The sequence below is a fragment of the Heptranchias perlo genome, chromosome 25 (assembly GCF_035084215.1).
Source record: "Heptranchias perlo isolate sHepPer1 chromosome 25, sHepPer1.hap1, whole genome shotgun sequence".
Classification (NCBI taxonomy): Eukaryota; Metazoa; Chordata; class Chondrichthyes; order Hexanchiformes; family Hexanchidae; genus Heptranchias; species Heptranchias perlo.
The window spans coordinates 9,013,367-9,037,763 of record NC_090349.1 but is presented as its reverse complement, the minus strand read 5'-3'; the positions used below and the strand labels follow the sequence as shown (position 1 = coordinate 9,037,763).

Here is a 24,397-nt window from a genome sequence, read left to right as displayed (position 1 = left end):
AGTCCCATACACCTTACCATTCCTCTTTAAGTGACCATCACATTATCCTCATCCTGACAACACTTCATGGTTCCTCCCTCAGTTCACCACAGAAAAAGAAACCACCATTAAATGCAAATTCAAATCTAAATTTATCAATGTAATCATTAAATAATCTTTACAAAATGAAACTAATTGCACTTGTGCATTCCCTTAGTGCCAGTCTTCCCTGTGCATTTACTGCTCCTATGAAGTGCTTCCCCGGTGGCTGCAGCATGGCAGGTGGAAGGCTGCTGACCATCAATTGAAGAGATTACAGAATGCCTTGGAGGGGTACCTCGAGCAGCTCTGGGCCGAGAGGGCCCAGCTTCTGACTGCACCATCTCGACCTGAGCTGCAGCAGCCTGGGCTGGCTGGCTGACAGGCAATAACAAGGGCACTGGTGGAGTGGCAGGGGTGGGAGCAGGAATGCCGTCATCCTTTCAGAGAACAGCAGGTTCCTGTTCCAATGAGCCACTGCCACTCTCACTGTGGGGGGGGGGGGTGGGGGGTGCAGCTCAACATCCTGGTGATCTGTTGGAAAGTGATTTCTGGACTGCTGTGACACCCTGGAAGCCCCTTTCAACAGTGCGACCCAAAGCCACAATAGCAGCAGTCTGAGCTTCCAAGGCAGCAGACTGAGATTCCAATGCAGCAGTCAAGCTTTGATGGAAGCTGTTTGTGCTACAATGGAAGCTCTGACACTGACCATCAGGCGCTGCATCATGGTGGGTTCCACAGATGCGCTGATGGAGGTGACCACCTGTTCCATGTTGGAAAGGATGGGCTCCAAGCTCTGCACAAAGCTCTGTGCCAAGTTGAAGCTGGAGTCCTTCATGCTCCTTGACATTGAGTGCAGGCTTTCTGATAGGCTTTCCAGTGCACCAAGCATTTGGTTGTGTACGCCCATCAGCCTTTTTCTGGAGCGTGGGTCATCGCAGCCCTCATCTAACTCCTCTGCACCAGAACTAGTGTGGGACCTCGCTCTCGGCGAGCTGGCACCTGCGGTATCCTTTCCCCCTACCCTGACTCCTGCACACTTTTGTTAGGTGTCTCACCGTGTACAGATCTCTCCTCTATCCTGTCCTCTAATGTGCACACAGTGTCAGTCTCTGTGCTGGTAGCAGCGAGTATATGATTGGGTGACAGTGTCTCTTCATCATCATTATCTTCTTCCTCGTCCTCCTCTTACTGGAAAGGTTCCAGTTATTGGGCTTCTGAAATTTTAAAAATGGGACAAGAGTTGGGTTGTGGTGAGGGGAGAGGAGAAAGTACGGAGTGTGTGCTTACACCAACTACAACTTGTGAGTCAGAAGCGAATGTGGGATGAAGGAGAAGTATGAAGAGAGAAGGAGGATTAGGACTGCAGAGACTCTTATCATCGATCCCTACAGCGCCGTCAGTGGCCACGCCCTCAGCCCATCCAATGACGGCCAACACTCCATGGGGGTTAAAACGTGCAGACATGCTTGTCTCCCTCCAGTTTTTGCTGCTGCCTCCTGTTATGTGCCATCTTCTCCTGCAAGAAAGAGGGAAGTCTGACAGTGAGTGTCCTGCAATATGTTTGGGCGATCTGGCTGTCATTGTTGAATAGCTGCTAGTATGTGAAGGTTGTAATTTGTGGGTGTGAGGCTTGCAACAGTGCTAAGTGTGTGAGGGTGAGTACCGATTGATAGAGATTGTTGGTAGGTCGGTGATGGGATTTAGTTAATTGAGCAGTGGATGAGGCTATGGTGCAGTTGGTAGGATATGCCATTTGAAAATTGTACGCCCTCGCCTTGACAACTGGTGTCAGATCATTTAATGTCTTCCTGCACTGTATCCATGTTCTTGGAGCTCTATTCCTGACAATGACCTGCTCCGCTACTTCCTCTCACTGCCCCCTGAGCATATGTCTCCACGGCCTCCTGCCCCCCTGTGGATACAGGATTTCTCTCCAGCTCTTGCACAAAGGCCTACAGTGCATTATCATAACACCTCAGCACATGCTCTCTCGCATGTTCAGCCACTCCTCAAAGTATCCAGCACAAATTAAGTTTTCAAACCATTTCCACTAATTCTTGCAGCCACAATGCACCTCCCCTTTAAGAGGTGCAGGCTGCCTTTAAGTAACATTAGCCACTCACCATATTGGGCCCTCTGCTGATGCATGCAGCCAATTAACAGTGAAGGTAGTGCTTGCTGCATACTGCAATCATGCAAAACAGCAGGCAGCAGAAATATAATGTGCTGCCTGCAACGCAATAAAGGAGCGTGGGTTAATCGTGTACCACGATCCCCGTGCCCATTTTCGGGTGTTATGCAATTTAACCCCCATCGAGTTTTTTTCCTGTGTGCATTAAACCTCGGAGCTTTCGAATATTTTGCCAACAGAGGGATAGATTTTCACTTGGAGTAAATCTGACATTGTGGATGGACCGCTAGTTATGGAAATAATCCGATTTCCACTTCCATTGAAATCAACGGATGGAAATTTGGTCCCAATCACGCCTGATTTTTAGGCATAAAATTCACATAGGGGGCATCAATTTCCAATTGGAATCTCCCACGCCTGACCCACTAACCGCCCCACCCCCCTCCAAACACCAGATGTGCCCGGGGCGCCCACCTGAAACAGGCTTTAGGCACCTTGAATATGCTAATCAGTGGCCTAGCCTGTTTCTGGGCACCGCGGATGATGTGCTCAGTTTTTCCAGATCTTCTGCTGCCTAACCAGCTCACCCCTTCCTTTCACTTTCCCCACCCCCTCTCTCCAGGTCACCTGCGGATGGACTGGGTGTCTGAGCCAGCCAATTTTGGACAAGCCGCCACCAGCGAGCTGCATCAGAATGCTTGATGGGTATCCGCAGCTCACCGGCATTCTGGAAATGAGGCCCATGGCCCAATTTGGAGCAAGCCTTGGGCCCCATGTTCGGGTGCATGTCTTAGACATACTGTGCACTTTACCGTGTGAGGCCAATTTAGTGATCAATAGGTATGACAATAATTTGGTTTTATGATGGGCAGCCAATCCACAACAACAGTTTTACGCTTGCTTGGCAAGTTGGAAATCTATCCCGTTACGTTTTATCTCAATTGTTAAATGGATGGTTAGTTTTTTGTTAACCCATACTGGTTGAATTGTAAGTATTCTCTTTTTGTATAATTAATAATGTTGATTTTTTTCAAGATCTGCAGAATTCGAAGGAAATAAAGCATTTACAAGATTCTATCAAGAACTTGAATACTGAACTGCAAAGCCTGAAAGGTAAAGATTGGAAACAAGTAATAAACGAAAATTGACCATTCACTCAAACGATTGTGATTATGAATGTCAAACTTTGAAGATGATTAATCTAGTCATTGTTCTATGTAATGCTATATATTTCTACAGTTGTTAATTTTCTTGATGGAAGAAAAGCTATGTGATAATACGCACAACTGACCGTAAACTAAGGTCTATAGTCACCTGTTTTTTTCTTTCTGACCCCCTTCTCTTCCTTCTTGGACACCTTGTCCAGCATGGTTATGCCATTGGGTCTTCTAATGTTTGTTATGGATTTTGAGGAGGAACAGGAGAGCAGGCAGAGTGAGGAAAGGCAGGTAAACTTGGACCTCACGCATCTGGTACCAACACAGAATCAACCCAGGACCCAAGTTTCCAGACCTATACACTTACTTGGCAATGTTTTTGTAGATCTGGCTTCCCCATTTCTGCTTGATGTGGAAGGTTGCCCTCAAGTTATGCCATCCACTGGAGCCAGACCCACAGACATGTTCAAGAAGAAGATGATCCTAAATGTTGCTCCGAAGATCACCACAGCAATTAACTTTGACACGGCTGGATCTTTTCAAGCCATCACAGCATGCGATGGTGCAACACTTACACCGGGTGACAGGTTTCCCTAAAGTGGAGGGCCATCAAAACCCCTAACTACCCCATGGCATATATCAATAGGAAAGACTTCCATTCTATGAACGTACAGGTGCTGGGCTTTCGTTGGATCAAAATAATGCAGGTAACTATACAATATCCCAGTAGCAACCAATGTGCCTTAATCTTACAGCAGTCTACTGTGCTAGCATTATTTCATGATGTGGAGATGCCGGTGATGGACTGGGGTGGACAAATGTAAGGAATCTTACAACACCAGGTTATAGTCCAACAAATTTATTTTAAAATCACAAGCTTTCGGAGATTATCTCCTTCGTCAGATGAATGAATGAAAAGGTTCTCAAATCGCATATCTTATACTATGTTGGGACAGCATCACACCAATCAAAAGGTGTCGTTGTTATTCAAACAGGCCAGTCACGGAGAACAGCACGTCCCAGTACACTCGATATACATTGTATCTATTACACAGGCAGGCAGAAAGAAACTCAAAATGGCAGAGAGAGAGAGAGAGAGAATTTTAAAAAACATATAAATTTTTTCCCCCTTTTTGCTGGTGGGGTTACGTGTAGCGTGACATGAACCCAAGATCCCGGTTGAGGCCGTCCTCATGGGTGCGGAACTTGGCTATCAACTCCTGCTCGACGATTTTGCGTTGTCGTGTGTCTCGAAGGCCGCCTTGGAGAACGCTTACCCGAAGATCGGTGGCTGAATGTCCTTGACTGCTAAAGTGTTCCCCGACTGGGAGGGAACCCTCCTGTTTGGCGATTGTTGTGCGGTGTCCGTTCATCCGTTGTCGCAGCGTCTGCATGGTCTCGCCAATGTACCATGCTCCGGGGCATCCTTTCCTGCAACGTATGAGGTAAACAACGTTGGCCGAGTCACAGGAGTATGAACCATGTACCTGGTGGGTGGTGTCCTCTCGTGTGATGGTGGTATCCGTGTCGATGATCTGGCAAGTCTTGCAGAGGTTGCCGTGGCAGGGTTGTGTGGTGTCGTGGACGCTGTTCTCCTGAAAACTGGGTAACTTGCTGCGAACGATGGTCTGTTTGAGGTTGGGTGGCTGTTTAAAGGCGAGCAGTGGAGGCGTGGGGATGGCCATGGCGAGGTGTTCGTCGTCATCGATGACATGTTGAAGGCTGCGGAGAACATGGTGTAGTTTCTCCGTTCCGGGGAAGTACTGGACGACGAAGGGTACTCTGTTGGTTGCGTCCCGTGTTTGTCTTCTGAGGAGGTCTATGCGATTCTTCGCTGTGGCCCGTCGGAACTGTCGATCGACAAGTCGAGCATCATATCCCGTTCTTACGAGGGCGTCTTTCAGCGTCTGTAGGTGTCCATCGCGTTCCTCCTCGTCTGAGCAGATCCTGTATATTCGCAGGGCCTGTCCATAGGGGATGGCCTCTTTGACGTGGTTGGGGTGGAAGCTGGAAAAGTGGAGCATCGTGAGGTTGTCCGTGATAATTAGGCAATTATTTCAAGCAGCAGGTAGATTGGATGGATCTGTTAAACTAATGTTGCTTGCCGGTAAACTCTTAGAATCCAAAATTAAAGATGTAATTAGTGAGTATTTGGAGATGCGTGAGATAATCAAAGGCAGCCAACACAGGTTTGTTAACAGCAAGTCATGTTTGAAAAATATAATAACTTTTTTTGATGAAGTGACTAATTGTGACTAAAGGGCATACAATAAATGTATTCTATATTGATTTTCAGACGGAATTCAGTAAGGTATTCCATAAAACGTTTCTTACACAAATTCAGGTGTAAGATATAAAAGCTAATGTAGCATAATCGATAGAATGTTTGTTAACAGACAATGAGCAGGTAGCTGGGGGACCAGGGTTACCTCCCGGAGTTATGGCTATGAACAACAACGAGGAACTCCTAAACAAAGATTTAAATGAAGTGCAACAAGACTCATGCCTCCATCTGAATTCCCACAGATTGTACAGTTTTTGAAACAGTGATTTTCATTGTCAGGTAAGATCAGTCCTGTGCCGTAGATAATAAGCAGAACTACTGTATTCTACATAATTTAGCAATATGCAGGTGGAAATGCTCTGCCAGGCGACCAGAAAGTCCGCCTACAGCCTTGCCAAATGAAGAGCAAGAGGACCGTAAAAAGGAAGAGACGGATGTACAGTCTAGAAAATCGATGCAATGATCATTGATTGACAGAACTTTCAATTAATAGCATGTAAACAATAGACATTTGTTTCATGTCAGTAGTCCAATTATGGTCAAACGTACTTTGCCGTGTTTCCTGGGCTAGAGAACATCTTCCTTGTTTACTGCCATCACCTACCGCTGGAGACTGCAGGTACTCTTTTGTCTATTCTGGCCTTGCTGGCTGCGCATTGACTCTAAGAGCAGGGATCTACGCTGCCCTTAAAATGTACACCTTCCGCTGTTGCACCTCCGCTAGCAACATAGTCAGCATCTTCTTATCAAAGCGGGTAGATCAGGCACTTGGCCTTTAGTGACACTTCACCTTCTTTCCAGCAGTCAGAAGGAACAGACGCCTGTAATTGAAAGGAGCTGCAGCCCTTTAAGAGCTGCTGTGCTCCCTATTCCGCAACGGAATAGTTGTAACCATAGCTCTCCCTGCTGTGGAAAACTCAGAGGAAGCATATTAAAATCATACTACTCAGATGACCTCGTCCAATCTGGCATGATCAGCCACTCACTCCACCTGCTCAGCTCCTCACTCCAATATCGCGAAGGAGCTGACTCCTGCCGTGATTGTGGGCCGTTTTTTCACGGGATGGCGGATGGATCCTTAAATCCCTTCATTCGAACATAACTGCTGCAAATGAGTCACCCGCAACATTTCACGAGAACGTTTCGCACATGACATTTTCAGGAACTTTTGCTGGCTTCGGATTCGTTGGCTTCAGATTTGTTCCTCACTTATTACCATTTGATGATTGCACTTTCGAAAAAGATTTATGTTAAGTGCGTAAAATTGTTGGTGCGATCTTAGCATACGAACTCGGTAATGATTGGTATAAAGTTGCAACACTTTAACGATTAATTTAGGCAATTTAGGAATATTGCCTTCATTAAAATAGCCAACAGAATATTGTGCGATATTAGCATATTATGCAGTCCTATTTTAACAGTGATTAACCGCAAGAGGTTAATGACTGTTTCCAGATAGCACTACATTGTAGGCTAATACCTCACAGCATATTTTGGTTGTTTCACCATAATACTTTCCCGGATAATTAGCGAATTTATAGATTACAAAATGACCCAGTTATCTAACATTAATTTAATGTTTCTAAGCTTTGCAGATTCCTGAAAAGATAACGCAATTGCAAGGTTCTATCACGGTGCTTGACAACGGGCTGAAGGCTTTAAACGGTAAAGAATTCCGAATGTGGCGTAAAAGAAAAGTATTTAGGACTCAACAATTATGGATGCAGATCTGTACCAGCTGAAGATTTCTTTTTATTTATTCATATTTTTAAATAAATTATGAAATGTTTCTAAGTGAGGTCAGGAATGTAACTGAATATGTCATAGACGCAAAATACCGAAACTTTATTCGCAATGGTCTCGATATTATATTCTCTGAGGACAGTATGGAATGGGAGTATTTCTTTGCTTTCGAAGGGGTGGATAGTGACCCAAACATACACCCATGTGCAATGACTACGGAAAACCAGCAAACCATGTGGCGTAGAATGCAACTCTGCACCGACCCACGCCATAATTCCTCACCCAATCCTTTATAACTCACCGTAAAAATCATTTGATAAGTCATTTAGAGAATTTAGTTTAGCTTTTGTTTTTATTTTTCTGAAATGCGATGCTATTTAACGCGACGGTTGTTAAAATGAACTGCTGTTTTCAAATCGCAGTATTGGGTATTTAACACTCTAAGTCGAGTACAAAGTGGTTCAAAACAAATCACTGCACCTTCTACTCGGCCCATGAAAGTGTCTCAGTCCCTCCCTCAGAACAGCATCCGATACAGAAGCAATATGACAGTTTTCCAGTTACCACGGCATCTATCCTGTCAATTCTGCGAGTAAGGTTGCGCTGGAATCTAAATTGTTCGAATGCTGAAATAATTAGGAAGCAATTACATGAAAAGCAAGATTAAAAATCTGCAACCATGATTTTGAATGATCAGCAGCCGTTGCTTCCTAACACATAACTGATTGAGCAGGGCTGGGGAAACAGTAACCACAGTATAAAATATATCAATTTACAATTTTATAACTGTAACAATGTTTTTTTAAAAATTAAGATTCCCAAATTCCTGCCGACGTGAAGCAGTTAGAGAATTCTGTCGCGATTCTTCATGCAGAAATACAACGTTTGAAAGGTAAAATATTCCAAGCAAGAAATGAAGGCTCGGAGTAATTTCACGGAGGGAAGAAATCTTAACATATTATATTTTAATTCACTGATCTTGTTACATTTGAGCCCAGATCCCAGAAAGGAAAGGCAACTGCATAACCAACTATGTTATCCAGTCCCACAATCTGTCCTAGCATTAAAATGAACTGGCCTTGGAAAAGGAACTCTGCCCGAGCTTCTGCCTGGTTAGACTGCGAACGGAGATAGTGTTACGACGCCAGTGCAGCTTGTGGCTAACATACCTGTCTGAGGCAACTATCTAGAGCTTCCGAGCATTCTAACAATACACAGCGATTTAAATATGGGGTTATCGTCATTAAAGGAAGCGGGATTGTCAGAGATTGTATTAAAAACCAATGTAAATTTCCGCTGTCAAGCTATTTCACTGAAATGACTCAAAGTGGCAGCTAAACAGATTTTTTATTAAGGGTGTCAAGGGGTATGGCTCAAAGGCGGGTAAATGGAGTTGTGGTAGAGATCCGCCATGATCTAATTGAATGGTGGAAGAGGCTCGGCGAGCTGAATGATCTGAATGATCTACTCCTGTTTCTAAACGTAGTTCGTGAACTGAATCTGAGGGCAAGCCTATCAATGCTTCCCTTCATTCAGAGCTAGCACTGATTAAACGGAAATGCGGAGTAATTCTGTTTCTTGCACCTGTATCACATTGCCCAATTCACTGAATGTCCTGTGTGTAAAATCTGTACCCCTCTGGGACTCGGATTTCCATCACGTGATTTTAAAAAATGTATTCAACTCGAAATGCGTGGCTCTCTCGCGCGAATACGGTAGAAAATCTTATAATAGCTTGCCTGTTGTCTTCAACTTAGTTACTCTCCATCCAGTGAACGTTTTTTTTCCTATAATAAAGGTAACTCACTATTAATCAATATATGAGTAGGGTTTCTACAATTTATATTTTTTTGGTGGGGTGTGACTGACTCCTATCTAGTTACGTGAAGACATTAACATGAATGTTAACAGAGAACAGAGAAAGTTTTATGTTCTTTTTTCATGAGGGAGATTGCAGAAAAAGGTCAGAAAAGAATTGTGCTGTTTTTCGAATGGGTCCATGCTAGGTAATAACTCTCTGTACTCCCTCTTTGGAGTTGCAACCGTTCTGCACATCGTAGAATCTTACATTACAGAAGGCGGTCATTCGACCCATGAATCCATTTATTCTGGGAGTAAATTCAGTCTGTCCTCAACACAAATACCGATCTGTTTCCAGATCCAGGGCTGTGACATTTAAGGTGAAAGGACTTGGGGTTTGTCAGGCTATAACAATGGACAATAGTGAAACTTAAATATTTTTATATCTCTGTTTTGATAATAAAAGGTAGCACGTGATTACTACCAAATGCACAATAAACACTTGAAAACATTTCCAATGTTGAAATTAGGCATGGGCGGGCGGTGTCGCATCGCTCGCCCGTTATACCCTCCGCCGGATATTCAGTTCCATTGACTTCAGTGGAACTGAATATCGGGCGTACCGTAAATCGGGCGGCAAAAGTGATTCCGCCTGTTTTGTGTCCATGCTCATGTCCAATTTCACCAATTAATTGGAGTTAACGCCTCTGCTGAAACAAGGGAGATCTGAATTTCAGGCGGCGAGTTAAGCGTTAGTATTGCGCACGGTAGTTTCACGGCTTCTATGTTAAACATTTGACCACTTTAGCCCTGACAATGATATTGATAATATTTGTACAAACTGTTAAATAACATGTCATATTTAAAATACTCTTAAAACAGAGTTGTTGCTGCAGGCACAATGACCAACAACCTTCAAAAACATAAATCCCTTACCAAAAATTAACTTTATTCGGTGTCAAAAGATAACAGAGAGCATCAAATGCATTCGTATAATAGCCTCTTTGCGTAACTGATGGAATTACAGTGACGGATGACAATTTTTTTCCTTACTTGCCATTGTATGAGTGATCCTTGTGAAACTGATGCCAACCCACGCCAGGCATAAATTACTGTTGATTAACATCACCACATGGACCCTGCTCCGATTGTCAATTGTTTAACCATTTTAAAAATAAAATTAGGATTTATCCGATAAGATCAAAATATAGTTTCCAATGTTCAAAGTGCAGAAAGGTGAAGCAATAAGATGAATTTAACTTGGTTCCTTAATTTGAATTGTGATCACAGGTCTAGAGAGCAAAACTGCTTACACATCGTAAGCAAAATAATGGGATTATTTTTCTGTTCGTTTAAGAAGTTATGAATACAGAATTTTCTAGAATAGAGTCGTGACCTGGAGCCAAGATAGCCAATGTGGGCTGGTTTTGTATGGGGAATAGTCATTTTGTGAATTGTTGAGGAAAAATATTGAATCTATCATTACAGTAATGTTGTGGGGGAGAATTTCTGCGGCGTTGTCCCGACCCCCTCCGTAAATTCGGCAGAAACCCAGGAGAAGCGGCCTAAACTGCCGCGTTTGGCTGTTTACGCCATTTCTCCGAAGGTTCCGCCGAAGTTACAGCAGTAGAACGAAAGAACTCTCGTGATAATTGCAGCATTTAAATGTAAACAAAAATCATCTCGAACAACACAGGCCACGATAAGATTTAAAACAACTTTTTTTCCGCATATTCAAACTTTCAGAAAACAGTGTGGGGCATAGGAGGAAAATTGGGAATGGCGTTCACAATGAAGGAGTTCTGGGGAAGAATTGCTCTGATCGTTATATGAAACAACTTGGCAAATGTGTTCATGAAGTTTTCCTCCAGCCCATATATCTAATGAAAGCTTAATAGATGTAAAAGTAAGGCATGGGTGAATTTTCTCGAATAACCGGCCAGAGGAAATCATGATGAGGTTCCCTTACCATCTGCCCACACTCTGCAATTAGCCACTCTCACTTCTTTGTCCCTTGGCTGCGACAATACACAGCCTATCAGAATAATCCCCCAGCAGCTAAGTTTTACCAGCAAGTGGAAATTTTCTGCCCAGGAGGTGAAACGTTTGTTTATGTATTAACTCTTTGTTAGTTACCTGGAAAGCGCTACCTTACATAAATGCAGAGGAGAAGTTCCGGTTAGATGGTTATAAAGGTTGTACGAAAGAGACAAACACATAATAACAATACCGAGAGAAGCACTAAAAATGCCTATCGGAATTGATTATATAGATATCAGAATGAGAGAGGAAACCTCTGAAGGACGCAATAGCAATAAAAGGTGGTCGACTAGGAGGGAGATTAAGGATGAAATCAACATTATATAAAGCACAATATGGATTGACATTAACAAATGTACTTATTGGTTTTATAGCTAGGAAACACTGTCAGGTAGAATGGACATTGTTTGCTGGGAAATGCTATTTCTTTTCGACTTCGGAGGTCAGCTTTGAGGAAGCAAGAGCATTTTGCCAATCAAGCCAATCGAATATCGTTGTGATTAACAATATGACTGAACAGGTATTGTATGTATTCTCCTTAATATTATTTTCATGTACCATTTGAAAATAATTCTAAAGGCATTTTTACCTAACGTTTTACATATTCGGTGAGAAGGTTTTGGAATTATATTTGCGAACTTCAAATTCTTTGATGGGATAATTATTCTTGGTTGCTTTATTACATAGATATGTTGAATATTTAGTCACTTTCTCTCGTCAAAGTAATTAAGCGATATATTAAAATATCGAACATAACTTTATTTCTCATAATTCTAGAGGAAACTATATCTTTGTAATTCTACTAATTAGTTGGGAAACCAAAATACGTGTTTCTATGTGTAAACTGTACTGCCGAAATTAGTCACGCAGGGGACACCAATTGTGCGGGTCATCAATGTGCTTTGCTATTGAGTATGTCAGATATGTCCAGTCTGTTAGAGCGGAAGGCTGGTTGCACTCGTCAAAAGCAGTGAGTGGGCGGCATAAGATCATGCAGAAATGTAACTTCCCCCACAGACAAAAATATGAGACCCTCTACATAAAAATGCAAAACACCTATATGCCAAAATGCAATTTCCTCTATAAGCAAATGGAAAAACCCCTCATGCACACAAAAAGCAAGTGCCCATGCAGAAAAAATGGAAATCACACGTATGTCCCCGTCCATATTCTTTCCCCTACTCCCCACCATTGTAGCCCGGCTCTTCTCCATTCCCTTCCTTCAGTGTGTGATCTTTATTCGAGTTGGCCTTGAAAGCTAGATATTGATCTGTTTACCTCAAAGAGCAGAGGAATCTATTTGTTGTCTGAAGAGCAAGTTCGGAAGGGACGTAATACTCACATCCACACCAAGATCTCACAGCAGTATCTAAATGGATTCCTGTTACAAAGTAGAATATATATTCACAGATTTTGAAAAATTACATATTCTTGAAGGATATCTTTATTTCCCACATATTAATCGCGGAGTTGAACATCTGAAGAATTATGTGTATAACTATATCTATATAATTGTTTTTAATTGTATAGAATACAGGTTACACTGAAAGCAAATATTTGCTATGTGAATTGCAACATTAAAATGTCAACTCTTAGCTGTTACAATGACGTGTTACGCCACTAGGTGGCACTGTATTATATTTTCCCCACCGAACACTTAAAATGCTTTCTGGGAAAAGTTTTTGGCATCCATTTTTCCTCTGTAACTAACTGAAATCTAATCTCCAAATATGATTTGAGCCTAAAAAAAATGAAGTATTATATATTTCAGAATAACATGATTACATCAATCATTAGAATAAAGCTTTAAGCGCAGAGGTTGGTGAGAGTGAGTCATCGACTAAACGGAATGACTTACTTAACAGAGTGACGACAGGAATTTGGTGAGCGTGGGAATTCACTGGTTAGTAGTGGAAAGGAGGTGCTAGTAATTTAAACTACGGGGCAACAGTAAATAAGTAAATGTATAAATAAATAATCAGAGTAATTGATTAGAATTATGCAGATAAAATTAAAATTAACTAAATAGAGGATACCACCAACATTAAAGGGATCGAGTTGCATTAAATAAAAATCTGATATGCATCAATAATAAATAGGAGTTAAGGGAATATTAAAATAAATAAGTTAATAAAAAAACAAGACTAATTTGTTACAAATTAACCTAAAATCAAGCTAAATCCACCTACTAAATATAATCTAGAACTCAAGTAATTGCATTATATCTAGAATTGAATTACCACTAATAAATCAATCAATAAATAAAAACTAGAAATGGCAATTTAGCCTATGGGTCGGGAGTTTGTGGGACACTGAGACTGTCCAGGATTGCCACATCTGCAGGAAATGTCTCTGCATTGAGACACCATAAGACCATAAGAGATAGGAGCAGGGGTAGGCCATTTGGCCCCTCGAGCCTGCTCCGGCATTTAATGAGATTATGGCTGATCTGATTTTTACCTCAACTCCACTTTCCCGCCCTTTCCCCATTTCCTTTGACTGCCTTGCTGATCAAAAATTTGTCTAACTCAGCCTTGAATGTATTCAATGACTCAGCCTCCACAGCTTTTTGGGGTAAAGAATTCCAAAGATTCACGACCCTCTGGGAGAAGAAATTGTTCCTCGTTTCCGTCTTAAACAGGCGACCCCTTATTCTGAGACTATGCCCCCTACTTTTAGATTCCCCCATGAGGGGTAACATCCTCTCAGCATCTACCGTATCGAGTCCCCTCAGAATTTTGTATGTTTCAATAAGATCTCCTCTCATTCTTCTAAACTCCAATGAGTATAGACCCAACCTGTTCAATCTTTGCTCGTAAGACAACCCTTCCATACCCCGAATCAACCTAGTGAACCTTCTCTGAACTATTTCCAATGCAAGTATGTCCTTCCTTAAATAAGGGCACCAGAACTGTACGCAGTACTCCAGGTGTGGTCTCACCAGCACCCTGTACAGTTGTAACATGACTTCCCTGCTTTTATACTCCATCCTCCTAGAAATAAAGGCCAATATTCCGTTCGCCTTCCGGATTACCTGCTGCACCTGTATGTTGACTTTTTCTGTTTCATGTACGAGGACACCCAGATCCCTCTGTACCACAGCATTTTGTAGTATTTCTCCATTCAAATAATATTTTGCTTTTTTATTTTTCCTCCCAAAGTGGATGACTTCACATTTTCCCACATTATATTCCATCTGCCAAATTTTTGCCCATTCGCTTAACCTGACGAGTAGTAATCTCGGGATTGCTACCTGAGCCACACGATAATTGACTTATGGTTAGACAGGTCAGGAAGGTGAATGTATGGCTGAAAGATGGAGTGGGAAGGTGGGGTTGCATTTCACGGGACACTGGCACAAGTACTGGGACAGGAAGGAGTTGTGCCGCTGGGACGGTCTTCACCTGAACCAGAATGGGACTGGTATTCTAGTGGAAAGGATAAATAGGGCTGTGGATAGGATTTTATACTAAGACTGGAGGAGGGATCTGGTGAAAATAGCATAAGACTGAAGATAAAAGAAATAGGAGATGAGAGTAAAAGTCAGACCAAGGTAAGGAATAAGGGTAACATGAACGGCCAGGGAACCGATACAGCTGTAGAACATAAGTACAAGATGACTGTTAAAAATAAAGTGAGGGGAACAATTATTAGCAACAAATTGAATTGCCTGTACAGCAATGTGCAGAGCGTCCAAAACGAAATGGGGGAACTGGAGGCAATAATTCGTAGCGAAGAGCCAGATGTAGTAGGGATGACTGAAACACATTAAAAGCACATATTAAAAGAAGTTAGGGAAAAGATAACAGAAACTCTATTACATATATATAAAATTCCATTAGAAAAGACAATAGTGCTAGAGATCTGGCGGACAGCTAATGTTATTTCTATATTTAAAAAGGTAGATAGAACAAGTCCCGGGAACTATACACAAGTTAGCTTAATGTCGTTGGTAGGAAATATAATGGATTGTTTACTCAAAGATGAAATGGAAAAACGTCTAGAAAACGAAAATATAATAAAAAGTAGTCAGCATGAATTTCAGAATGGAAAATCATGCTTGACCAGCCTTATTGAAATATTTGGAGAAGTAACAGAAAGAGTAGACAACAGTAATGTATTAGATATAATATATTTGGATCTTCAATAGGTCTCATGGCTTGTAAACTCATGACTAAGGGCAGAACACGTGAAGTCAGGGTGCAGGTATCAGAATGGATAGCAAGCTGGCTTCAAAACAGAAAACAGTGAATAGGCGTTAATGGTAACTGCTCAGACTGGCAAAAGGTGGGAAGTGGTGATCCACAAGAATTGGTGCTGGGACCATTCTTGTGCACAATTTCTATTAATGATTTGAACTCGGGAATCAGAAGTACAATTTCAAAATGTGTGGATAACATCAAATTGGGGAATATAGTTAAATTGAAGGAAGAATGCATCAAAATAGAAGAAGACATTAATAAACTTGCAGAATGGGCGTGTAATTGACAAATGAATTTAAATATAGATAGGTGTGACGTGGTGCCTTTTGGTAGGAAGAATAAGGAGGCCACATACTGCTTGGATAATGAGAGTCTAAATAGGGTAGAGGAGCAAAGGGATCTTGGGGTACAGATACATTAATCAGTAAAAGTAGCGATGCAGATTAATAGGGCCATAAAAAGGCAAACCAGGCACTGGGGTTCATTTCTAGAGGGATAGATTTGAAAATCAGGGAAGTTGTACTTTGTTGAACTTTTATAGAACCTTGGTTACACCACACTTGGAGTACTGTGCAAAGTTCTGGCCTCCATTTTATAAAAAGGATCTAGAGGCAGTGGAGAAAGTGCAAAAAAGATTCACAAGGGCAATACCAGAACTGAGAGGATATACTTTTCAGGAAAGGCTGAACAGGCTGAGGCTCATTTCCCTAGAAAAGAGATGGCTGAAGGATGACCTGATGGAGATCTTTAAGATAATGAAATGGTTTAACAGGAATAGACATAAAGAAAATATTTCCACTTGTGGGGGATTCCAACACTAGAGGTCATAAATATATGATAGTCACTAATAAATCCAATAGGAAATTGAAGAAAAACTTATTTACCCAAAGAGTAGTAAGAATGTGGAACTCGCTACCACAAGGAGTAGTAGAGGCAAATAGCATAGTTGCATTTAAAGGCAATCTTGATAAGAACACGGGGGAGAAAGAAATAGAAGTGTATGCTGATAGAGTTAGACGAAGTAGGGAGGGAAGGGGCTCCTGTGGAGCATAAATGCCAGCATGGACCATTTGGGCCGAATGGCCTGTTTCTGTGATGTAGACTCGATGTAAACTCGATGTTCGTGTTTTAATGCCTTAGTTGAAATTTTTGCTTTGATTCCTCAGCCTCTTTCAAATCAGTGAAGTGGACATCTTCTCCCAGAGCTGTGCCTCTGTCCACTGAATACAGAATGCGCTCCCGATTTCACAAGCTGCATAAACACTATTTCGTCAGCTGAACTGCTGAATTTCACTTTTGGCCGGTTCTGTTCAGCTGTTTTGCAAAATTATTTGAAGAAAACCTAGAAGATAAATTTCAAAACGTTTATTCAGTTTTATAAAGAATTTTCTAAACAGGAAAGTTGTTTTTATGTGTGTGTGAGAAATACAGAGACAAAGACGAGATAAAATGACATAGCTTTTGTTTTGTATTGTATAAAGTTCAGTAAGTATATTAAACTGCGAGAGACAAACACCAGTATTTTCCACTGGAATTTCCCGATTACTCGCAGTAACTTTGGTAGAAGATTGGCAGAGACCCTGGAGAAATTATGTACATGACTGTTTATACCATTTATCTGAGGTTTCCACTGATGTTCCATCAACATTATAGTGGGAGATGGGGAACCTCCATGGATATTCCACTTCAAAGTGTTCTGCGTCTTCCTTTTAGGTAACTTTTGAAAAAGACCACGAGCAGAAGTCTCTAATTATGTCGCTGTATTTTGTTGACCGTTAGAAAATGTAAGCTTTATGTAGGATAGTGTATAATATAAGAGGTTAACAGCTTGGCAAAGCTAAAGGGTATTTGGGACAGTTGGCATGGAGGACTATAGTCAAGGAGGAAGTATAGAAACTATAGGCGGACATTGGCAATGATTTGGCAGAAGGCTCATAACATCCGGTGTGAAATAAGGAAACATAGCTTAACAATACAGAAGTATTAATACCTCTGTATTATGAATTTGTTCTGTGTGATACAGGCTAACACATGGTTTCGATTAGATCGACAAGATTCTGCAGGCCAAGCTAAGCAAGCAAGGAGGTGTCAGTTTAAAGGCAATTGAAGAAGAAAGCAGATTTCAACAAAGAATTATGGCCTAGTATGAAAACAGAATGTCTAGTTTTGATTACTAATATCATGGAAAAGTGTGAATGTTTACGATCATGCAAGGTTATCATATCTTATATGGATAAGAAATTAGCTCCTTTACATTCCAGTCAGATTGAAGTATATGTGATGCAACATTGTCACCTATTGGTGCAGTAGCTTATGACACATATGGATCACATGACAATAATCTTAGAATGATAGCTTCAGAGCAAGTTATCCGATATTGCTTAGAAACTGTTCATCTGGATGTATAAATCTGGACCAATTTCAGTAGCTCCTTAGTATTCAGTGCTGAGAACTCACCTGGATAGGAGCAGTTCACAGACCCTGATGGGTTTCCTACTTGTGAGCATATAAAACATAAAGAACTGCATGTATTTTCTGTCGATATTAATAAAACCAACATGTTAATTTATTTTTGGCATCCACGCCTATATAATTTAGATTGATCTACTCGATTAATCTAATACATTATAATTGCTGACAGCTGAAAAACAAGACAGAGAATCCAAGTTAAAGAGAGTGACACAGTATGTCTTTCCACATCAAATTTGATTTTTTTTTCTTTTTAAAAATTAGCACGTAGAATTTTGAAAGCAAACAAGTCTCGTTGAGGGAAACAGATCCGTGTAGAGGGTATGAAAGCGAGGGTACGATGGATACAGCATGAGGATGAGCATGAGAGAGCTTGTGGCCTATTTTCATCCACCTTTGCAGGGAGTAGGTGGAAATTGAAGATAAAGAGTTAAGCATGAGGGGAATGCTAGCAGAGTGAACTGGGAGGAGATGTATAGGCTGAGTGGGTAGGTAAATGGGAAAGAGGAGTGGGTAGTGATGAGAGTGATGGATGGTAGGAAGCAAAGGGGATAGTGGGTTGCCAAAGGGATTGGGGACATGATTAGATTATGCAGTGTAGGAAATACAAGAGGTTGGGGGAGGGACGGGAAGCCAGTCACTGAAGGCTCCAGGTCAGACTTTCTGCACAATCACAACTGTAATATGTAAACTGCAGCCATCATCGGAGCTACTTCCCATCACACTCTGTTATGCTACCCACTTTCTCATACCTGAAAGGAAAGGAAAGAAGAAAAGCAGAAAAAAAGAGAATGAGAGAAGCATAACAGCCCGGAGAGAGAAGCAAACAGAAGAGTTAGGGAGACAAGTAATAGAGAAGAGGAAAGAGATACAGAAGCAAAGGAGGAGTGACAGAAAGTGAACAAGAGATGTAGACAATAATACAGCCTTGTCAATGCTGTCCACATCCAGAGAACAAATAATACAAAACAGCAACACAATAACAACAGAAGAGGGGAGTTGAGAGACCTTCTTCTCCAACTTACCATGTGTGACACCACAGGAAATCCAGTAGTATATATATAAAACCCAACCGTTCATAACACTTTAATGCTTGGAGTCCTTCGAATTAACTGTATTGCCCCCAGTCTTTTGAAATAAACGAGCAGCGTTTTAAGGGCAATTGTACAGAAAAAACAAGGGATGGACTGAGAACTCTTAATATCTGGGTGAAACAATCGACTTTTTGACATTATTCACAACAGCAGATAAGGCATACCTAAATTTGGCTTATCATTATTTGCTATATTTTTTATTTAAATTAAAATCTTAATCAAGGGAACTGAATATCAGGCGTCCGAATAACGCCCTGCTGATGCAATTCCGCCCAAAACGGATTTCTCCACCTGTGTTTATTGACATTCATTATTGGGTATCTTTGTACTTGGCGTAAGTAATTGTATATTCAATTACATCACAGGATTTCCTTGCTAAGCGAGCACAATCCCAGTATTATTGGATCGGACTCACTGACTTGATCAAAGAAGGTGTGTGGCGTTGGGAAGACGGGACAAGTTATTCGAGCACTCCAATGTAAGTAAATGCATTCCGTTCATTACAGCATGCTCTCGTTTTAAAGAGTTATTAATATTTGGACAAATGGTGGGGGTTTACTGCTAGTATGCTCGGTAACCCGTGATTGCCTTCCCGTTCACTTTAATGGACAGGAAAATCGTGGGCTATAGAGCACACAGGCGGAAAGCTATCCTTCCGATAATGGAGGTCGAAGTTCACAGAATCCATGCAGCAAATAACTGTGTGAGGCTTTGATAGGAAACACAGGAGACCAGGTAGGTGGTTCCGCAACCTTGGTGTCCTATTTGACCATGAGCTGAGCTTCTGACCCTATATCATCTTCATCACCAAGACCACCTGCTTCAACCTTTGCAACATCGCTGGTCTCGGCCCCTGCCTCAGCTCATCTGCTGTTCAAACTCTTATCCATGTCTTTGTTGCCTCTAGACTCGAATATTACAAGGCTCTACTGGCTGGCCTCGCACCTGGCATTCGCCATAAATTTGAGCTCATCAAAAATCTGCTGCCCATATCTTAACTCACATCAAGTTCCATTCAATTACATTGGCTCCCGAACCGGCAACGCCTCAATTTTAAAATTCTTATCCTTGTTTTCAAATCCATTCATGGCCTCGCCCCTCACTATCTCTATAACTTTCTCCAGCTCTACAATCCTCCAAGATCCACTCCTCCAATTCTGGCCTCTTACGCATCCCCAATTTTCATTGCTCCACCATTGATGACCGTGCCTTCGGCTGCCTAGGTCCTAAGCTCTGGAATTTCCTCCTAGACCTTCCCACATCTCAACCTCTCTCTTCTCCTTTAAGATGCTCCTTAAAACCTACCTCTTTGACCAAGCTTTTGGTTACCTGTCCTAATAGCTCCTCATGTGACTGGTGCCAAATTTTGTTTCATAATCGCTTCTGTGAAGCTCCTTGGGACATTTTACTCAATTAAAGGCGCTGTATCAATGCAAGTTGTTTTTGTTGTTTACACAATTTGCATTCAGATTGGAAAATATCACAAAAAATTGCCATCTTTCCAGGATTATTAAAAAATTATTCTCACTTGCTTTCTGTTTGTCTGTGCGCATATTCGAAAAGAACACATTGATGATATTCCATAAAAAAGCCAATCTGAGGAAATTTTGCTGAAAGCATTTACAATGTCACTCCAGACAGCGACCACACCAATTATTTTCCCAATATTCTAGGGACATGATCACTCCAACAGCAGATGCAAGTTTCAGAGTTAAGTAGAGATGAACAACTTTAAATCAACAGATGGTTAACTCATCAGAGTGACTGATCTGACTATAAGTTCTTTCATGAGGCCGATTTTCGTGCGCCAGCTTTATCGCTGAGAGAAGCGGGCAGGAACATAGGAACATAGGAACAGGAGTGGGCCATTTAGCCCCTCGAGCCTGTTCCGCCATTCAATGAGATCATGGCTAATCTGTGAGCTAACTTCATATACCCACCCTCGCCCCATATCCCTTAATACCTTTGGTTAACAAAAATCTATTAATCTCAGATTTAAAATTAACAATTGAGCTGGCATCAACTGCCATTTGAAGAAGAGAGTTCCAAACTTCTACAATCCTTTGCATGTAGAAGTGATTCCTACGTTCACTTCTGAAAGTCCTGGCTCTAACTTTTAGGCTATGTCCCCTAGTCCTAGATTCCCCAACCAGCAGGAATAGTTTCTCTATCTACCCTATCAGTTCCCCTTAATATCTTGAAAACTTCGATCAAATCATCCCTTCATCTTCTAAATTCCAGGGAATACAATCCTAGTTTGTGTAATCTTGCCTCGTAGTTTAACCCTTAGAGTCCAGGTATCATTCTAGTAAATCTATGCTGCACTCCCTCCAAGGCTAATATATCCTACCCAAGGTGCGATGCCCAGAACTCCAGGTGTGATCTAACGGGCTTAGCATAGCTGTAGCATAACTTCTATCCGCTTGTATTCTAGTCCTCTAGATATAAAGACCAGCATTTCATTAGCCTTTTTGATTATTTTCTGTACCTGTCCAGGACATTTTAATGATCTATGGAGATGGACCCCTAAGTCTCTTTGGACCTCCACTGTTTCATCATTTAGAAAGTACTCTGATCTATCCTTTTTTGGTCCGAAGTGGATGACCTCACACTTGCCTACATTGAAATACATTTGCCACAGTTTTGCCCATTCACTTAATCTATTAATATTTCTCTGTAATTTCATGCTTCCATCTACACTGCTTACAATGCTGCCTATCTTTGTGTTACCGGCAAACTTGGATATGTGGCTCTCTATCCCGTCATCTAATTCGTTAATAAATACACTGAATAGTTGAGGCCTCAACACAGATCCCTGTGGGACCACTAGTCACACCCTGCCAATTTGAGTACCTGTCCATTATCCCTACTATCTGTCACCTGCCGCTCAGCCAATTTCCTAACCAGGTCAATAATTTGCCCTCAATTCCATGAGCTTCAACTTTAGCTAACAGCCTCTTATGAAGGACTTGATTGAATGTCTCCTGTAAGTTCATATAAACAACATTCATAGACATTCCCCTGTCCACTACTTTAGTCACCTCTTCAAAAAATTCAATCAGATTCAACCGGCATGTTCTACCCTTACAAATCCATGCTGGCTCTCCCTAATCTGCTGAAAATTTTCAAAGTTTTCAGTCATTCTATCCTTAATTATAGACTCTAGTAGTTTCCCGACAATAGATGTCAGGCTAACTGGTTTATAATTCCCTCTCTCACCTTCCTTAAATAGCGGAGTGACGTGCAATTTTTCAATCAAAAGAATCGGGTCCTGTTTTGAGATAACTTTGGAAGATCATAGTTAGGGCTCCTGCAATGTTCTCACCTACTTCCTTTTAAACCCTGTGGTCTCTTCCAGCAGATCAGCTATCACCACTCCTCTCCGCATCTCCTTCCAGATTGTCTGTTCATTTGTGAACAAGGCCATCGCCGTCCATTAGCTTATTGTGGATGATTGCATGGAGATCAGGGCCTTGACCGTAGCCTGGCTGACGGATGATGACACCTTCTCCCTTATTGAAGCCTCCCCACCTGGCTATAGCTTCCACCACTTGCCCCACCCAGACCGCCGTGGTGGTGGTGTGACCTTTATCACCAAATCACACCTTGGTCTGCCCCGCTACTCCAATGGCACCTTCTCTTCCTTTGAGCATCTCACCTTATTCCACCCCTCTGACCTCTCCTTTGAAATCCTCGTTCTCTACCGACTACCCAAGTACCACACCAAGTTTATTACTGAGATATCTTCACTGCTTTCCTCCCTCAGCCTTTGCACCGAGCAATGTCTCATCCTCAGTGACTTCATCCTCCATCTCAACTCATCTTGCTCTTTCTCCTCTGAGTTCAATGCTCTCCTATCCTCCCTTAATCTCTCCCGCCATATAAACTCCCCTACCCATATTCACGGCCACCGCCTTGACCTTGCCATGTCACGTAACCTCTCTACTCTCATCGTGTCAATCGCAGATCAGACCATCTCTGATCACTTCCATGTATCCCTCTCCACCCTCATCCCTTCCCCCTCCCAAATCCACTTCCTTTTGTGTCCACCTCTGGAAAAAATTCTCCCCCAAGTCACTTACACTTAATGTCCTCATTAAAACCATTACTCTCTCTCTCACCCTGGTCATTACTCCTGCTGCGGCCCTCATCTCCACTCCCTTAAGTTCAAGGGACACAGACTAGAACGTTTGTGGCGCAGAACTGGTTTAGCCATTCATCGTCAGATCTGGCTCGACCACATAAAGCATATCGGGTTCTGCTTACCTCTGCCAAAACTGCGCACTATTCCAGGATCATCCTGGAATAAAAGATAACCCTCAGCTTCTCTTCTCCACTACAAGCTGTCTCCTTATACCCCTCTCCCTTGCCTCCTCCACCCTCACCTTCAAAAACAAATGCGAGGAGCTCATGGACTACTTTGTCATGAAGATTGAGATCATCTGTTCAGCTGCCTCTGCTGCTTCCCTCCCTTCCCCTAGCCCACCAAGCCAAACTTCCCCTACCTTTACACTTTTCCCTAGCCCTGAACTTGCATCTTTCTCTAGTTTCTTTCCTATCTCCCCTCATACTCTCTCCAAGCTCATCTTGACCATGAGTCCCATCTCCTGCTCCCTCAAACTATTCCCACCAAACTGCTGACCACCCAACTTCCCTTCCTGGCCCCCGTGTTAGCTGATATTTTTAACGGTTCCCTCTCCTCAGGTACTGTCTCCCTCCTCTTTAAATCTGCCATCATCACCCCCCTCCTCAAAGTACCCACCCTTGATCCCTCTGTCCTTGCAAACTACCGTCCGTTTTCCAACTTCCCGTTCTCCGCTAAAACCCTTGAACGTGCTATTGCCTCCCACATAGGTGCCCATCTTTCTTGCATGTTTGAATCCCTCCAATCAGGTTCAGCCCCTGCCACTGTGCCGAAAAGTCACAAAAATCTATGTGACTGTGACGATGGTAAACTGTTGCTCCTCATCCTTCTCCGCCTGTCTGCAGCCTTTGACACGGTTGACCACGCCAACCTCCTCTAACGCCTCTCCTCCATCATCCAGTTGGCTGGGCCTGTGCTCGCCTGTTTCCATTCTTATCTGTCCAGTCATAGCCAGAGAATCACCTGCAATGACTTCGCTTCCCACTCCCGCACTGTTACCTCGGGAACCATTGACTTCGGTCTCAGCCACAAACTCCGTTCCCTGGCCACTGACTCCATCCCTCTCCCTGGCAACTGTCTGAGGCTAAACCAGACCTTTAACAACCTTGACATCCTATTTGACCCTGAGATGAGCATCCAACCACATATCCACTCAATCACCAAGATCGCCTACATCCACCTCAGCAACATCACATGTCTCTGCCCCTGCCTCAGCTCATCTGCTGCGGAAACCCTCATTCATGCCTTTGATATCTCTAGATTTGACTATTCCAATGATCTCCCAGCCGGCCTCCTATCTTCCACCCTCAAT

The 24,397-nt window shown here is 42.3% G+C and overlaps 1 protein-coding gene across 1 annotated transcript in view; it reads left to right on the top strand.

Annotated features, from left to right (window-relative positions):
- LOC137342339 (C-type lectin domain family 10 member A-like) overlaps window positions 1-24,397 on the top strand; it is a 46,266-nt gene that overhangs the window by 12,571 nt on the left and 9,298 nt on the right. Inside the window, exons 5-9 of the mRNA XM_068006277.1 lie at window positions 3,188-3,265; window positions 7,181-7,258; window positions 8,151-8,228; window positions 11,551-11,696; window positions 19,307-19,419. Of these exons, the coding sequence (XP_067862378.1) occupies window positions 3,188-3,265; window positions 7,181-7,258; window positions 8,151-8,228; window positions 11,551-11,696; window positions 19,307-19,419 (493 nt within the window). The remainder of the gene's footprint in view (window positions 1-3,187; window positions 3,266-7,180; window positions 7,259-8,150; window positions 8,229-11,550; window positions 11,697-19,306; window positions 19,420-24,397) is intronic.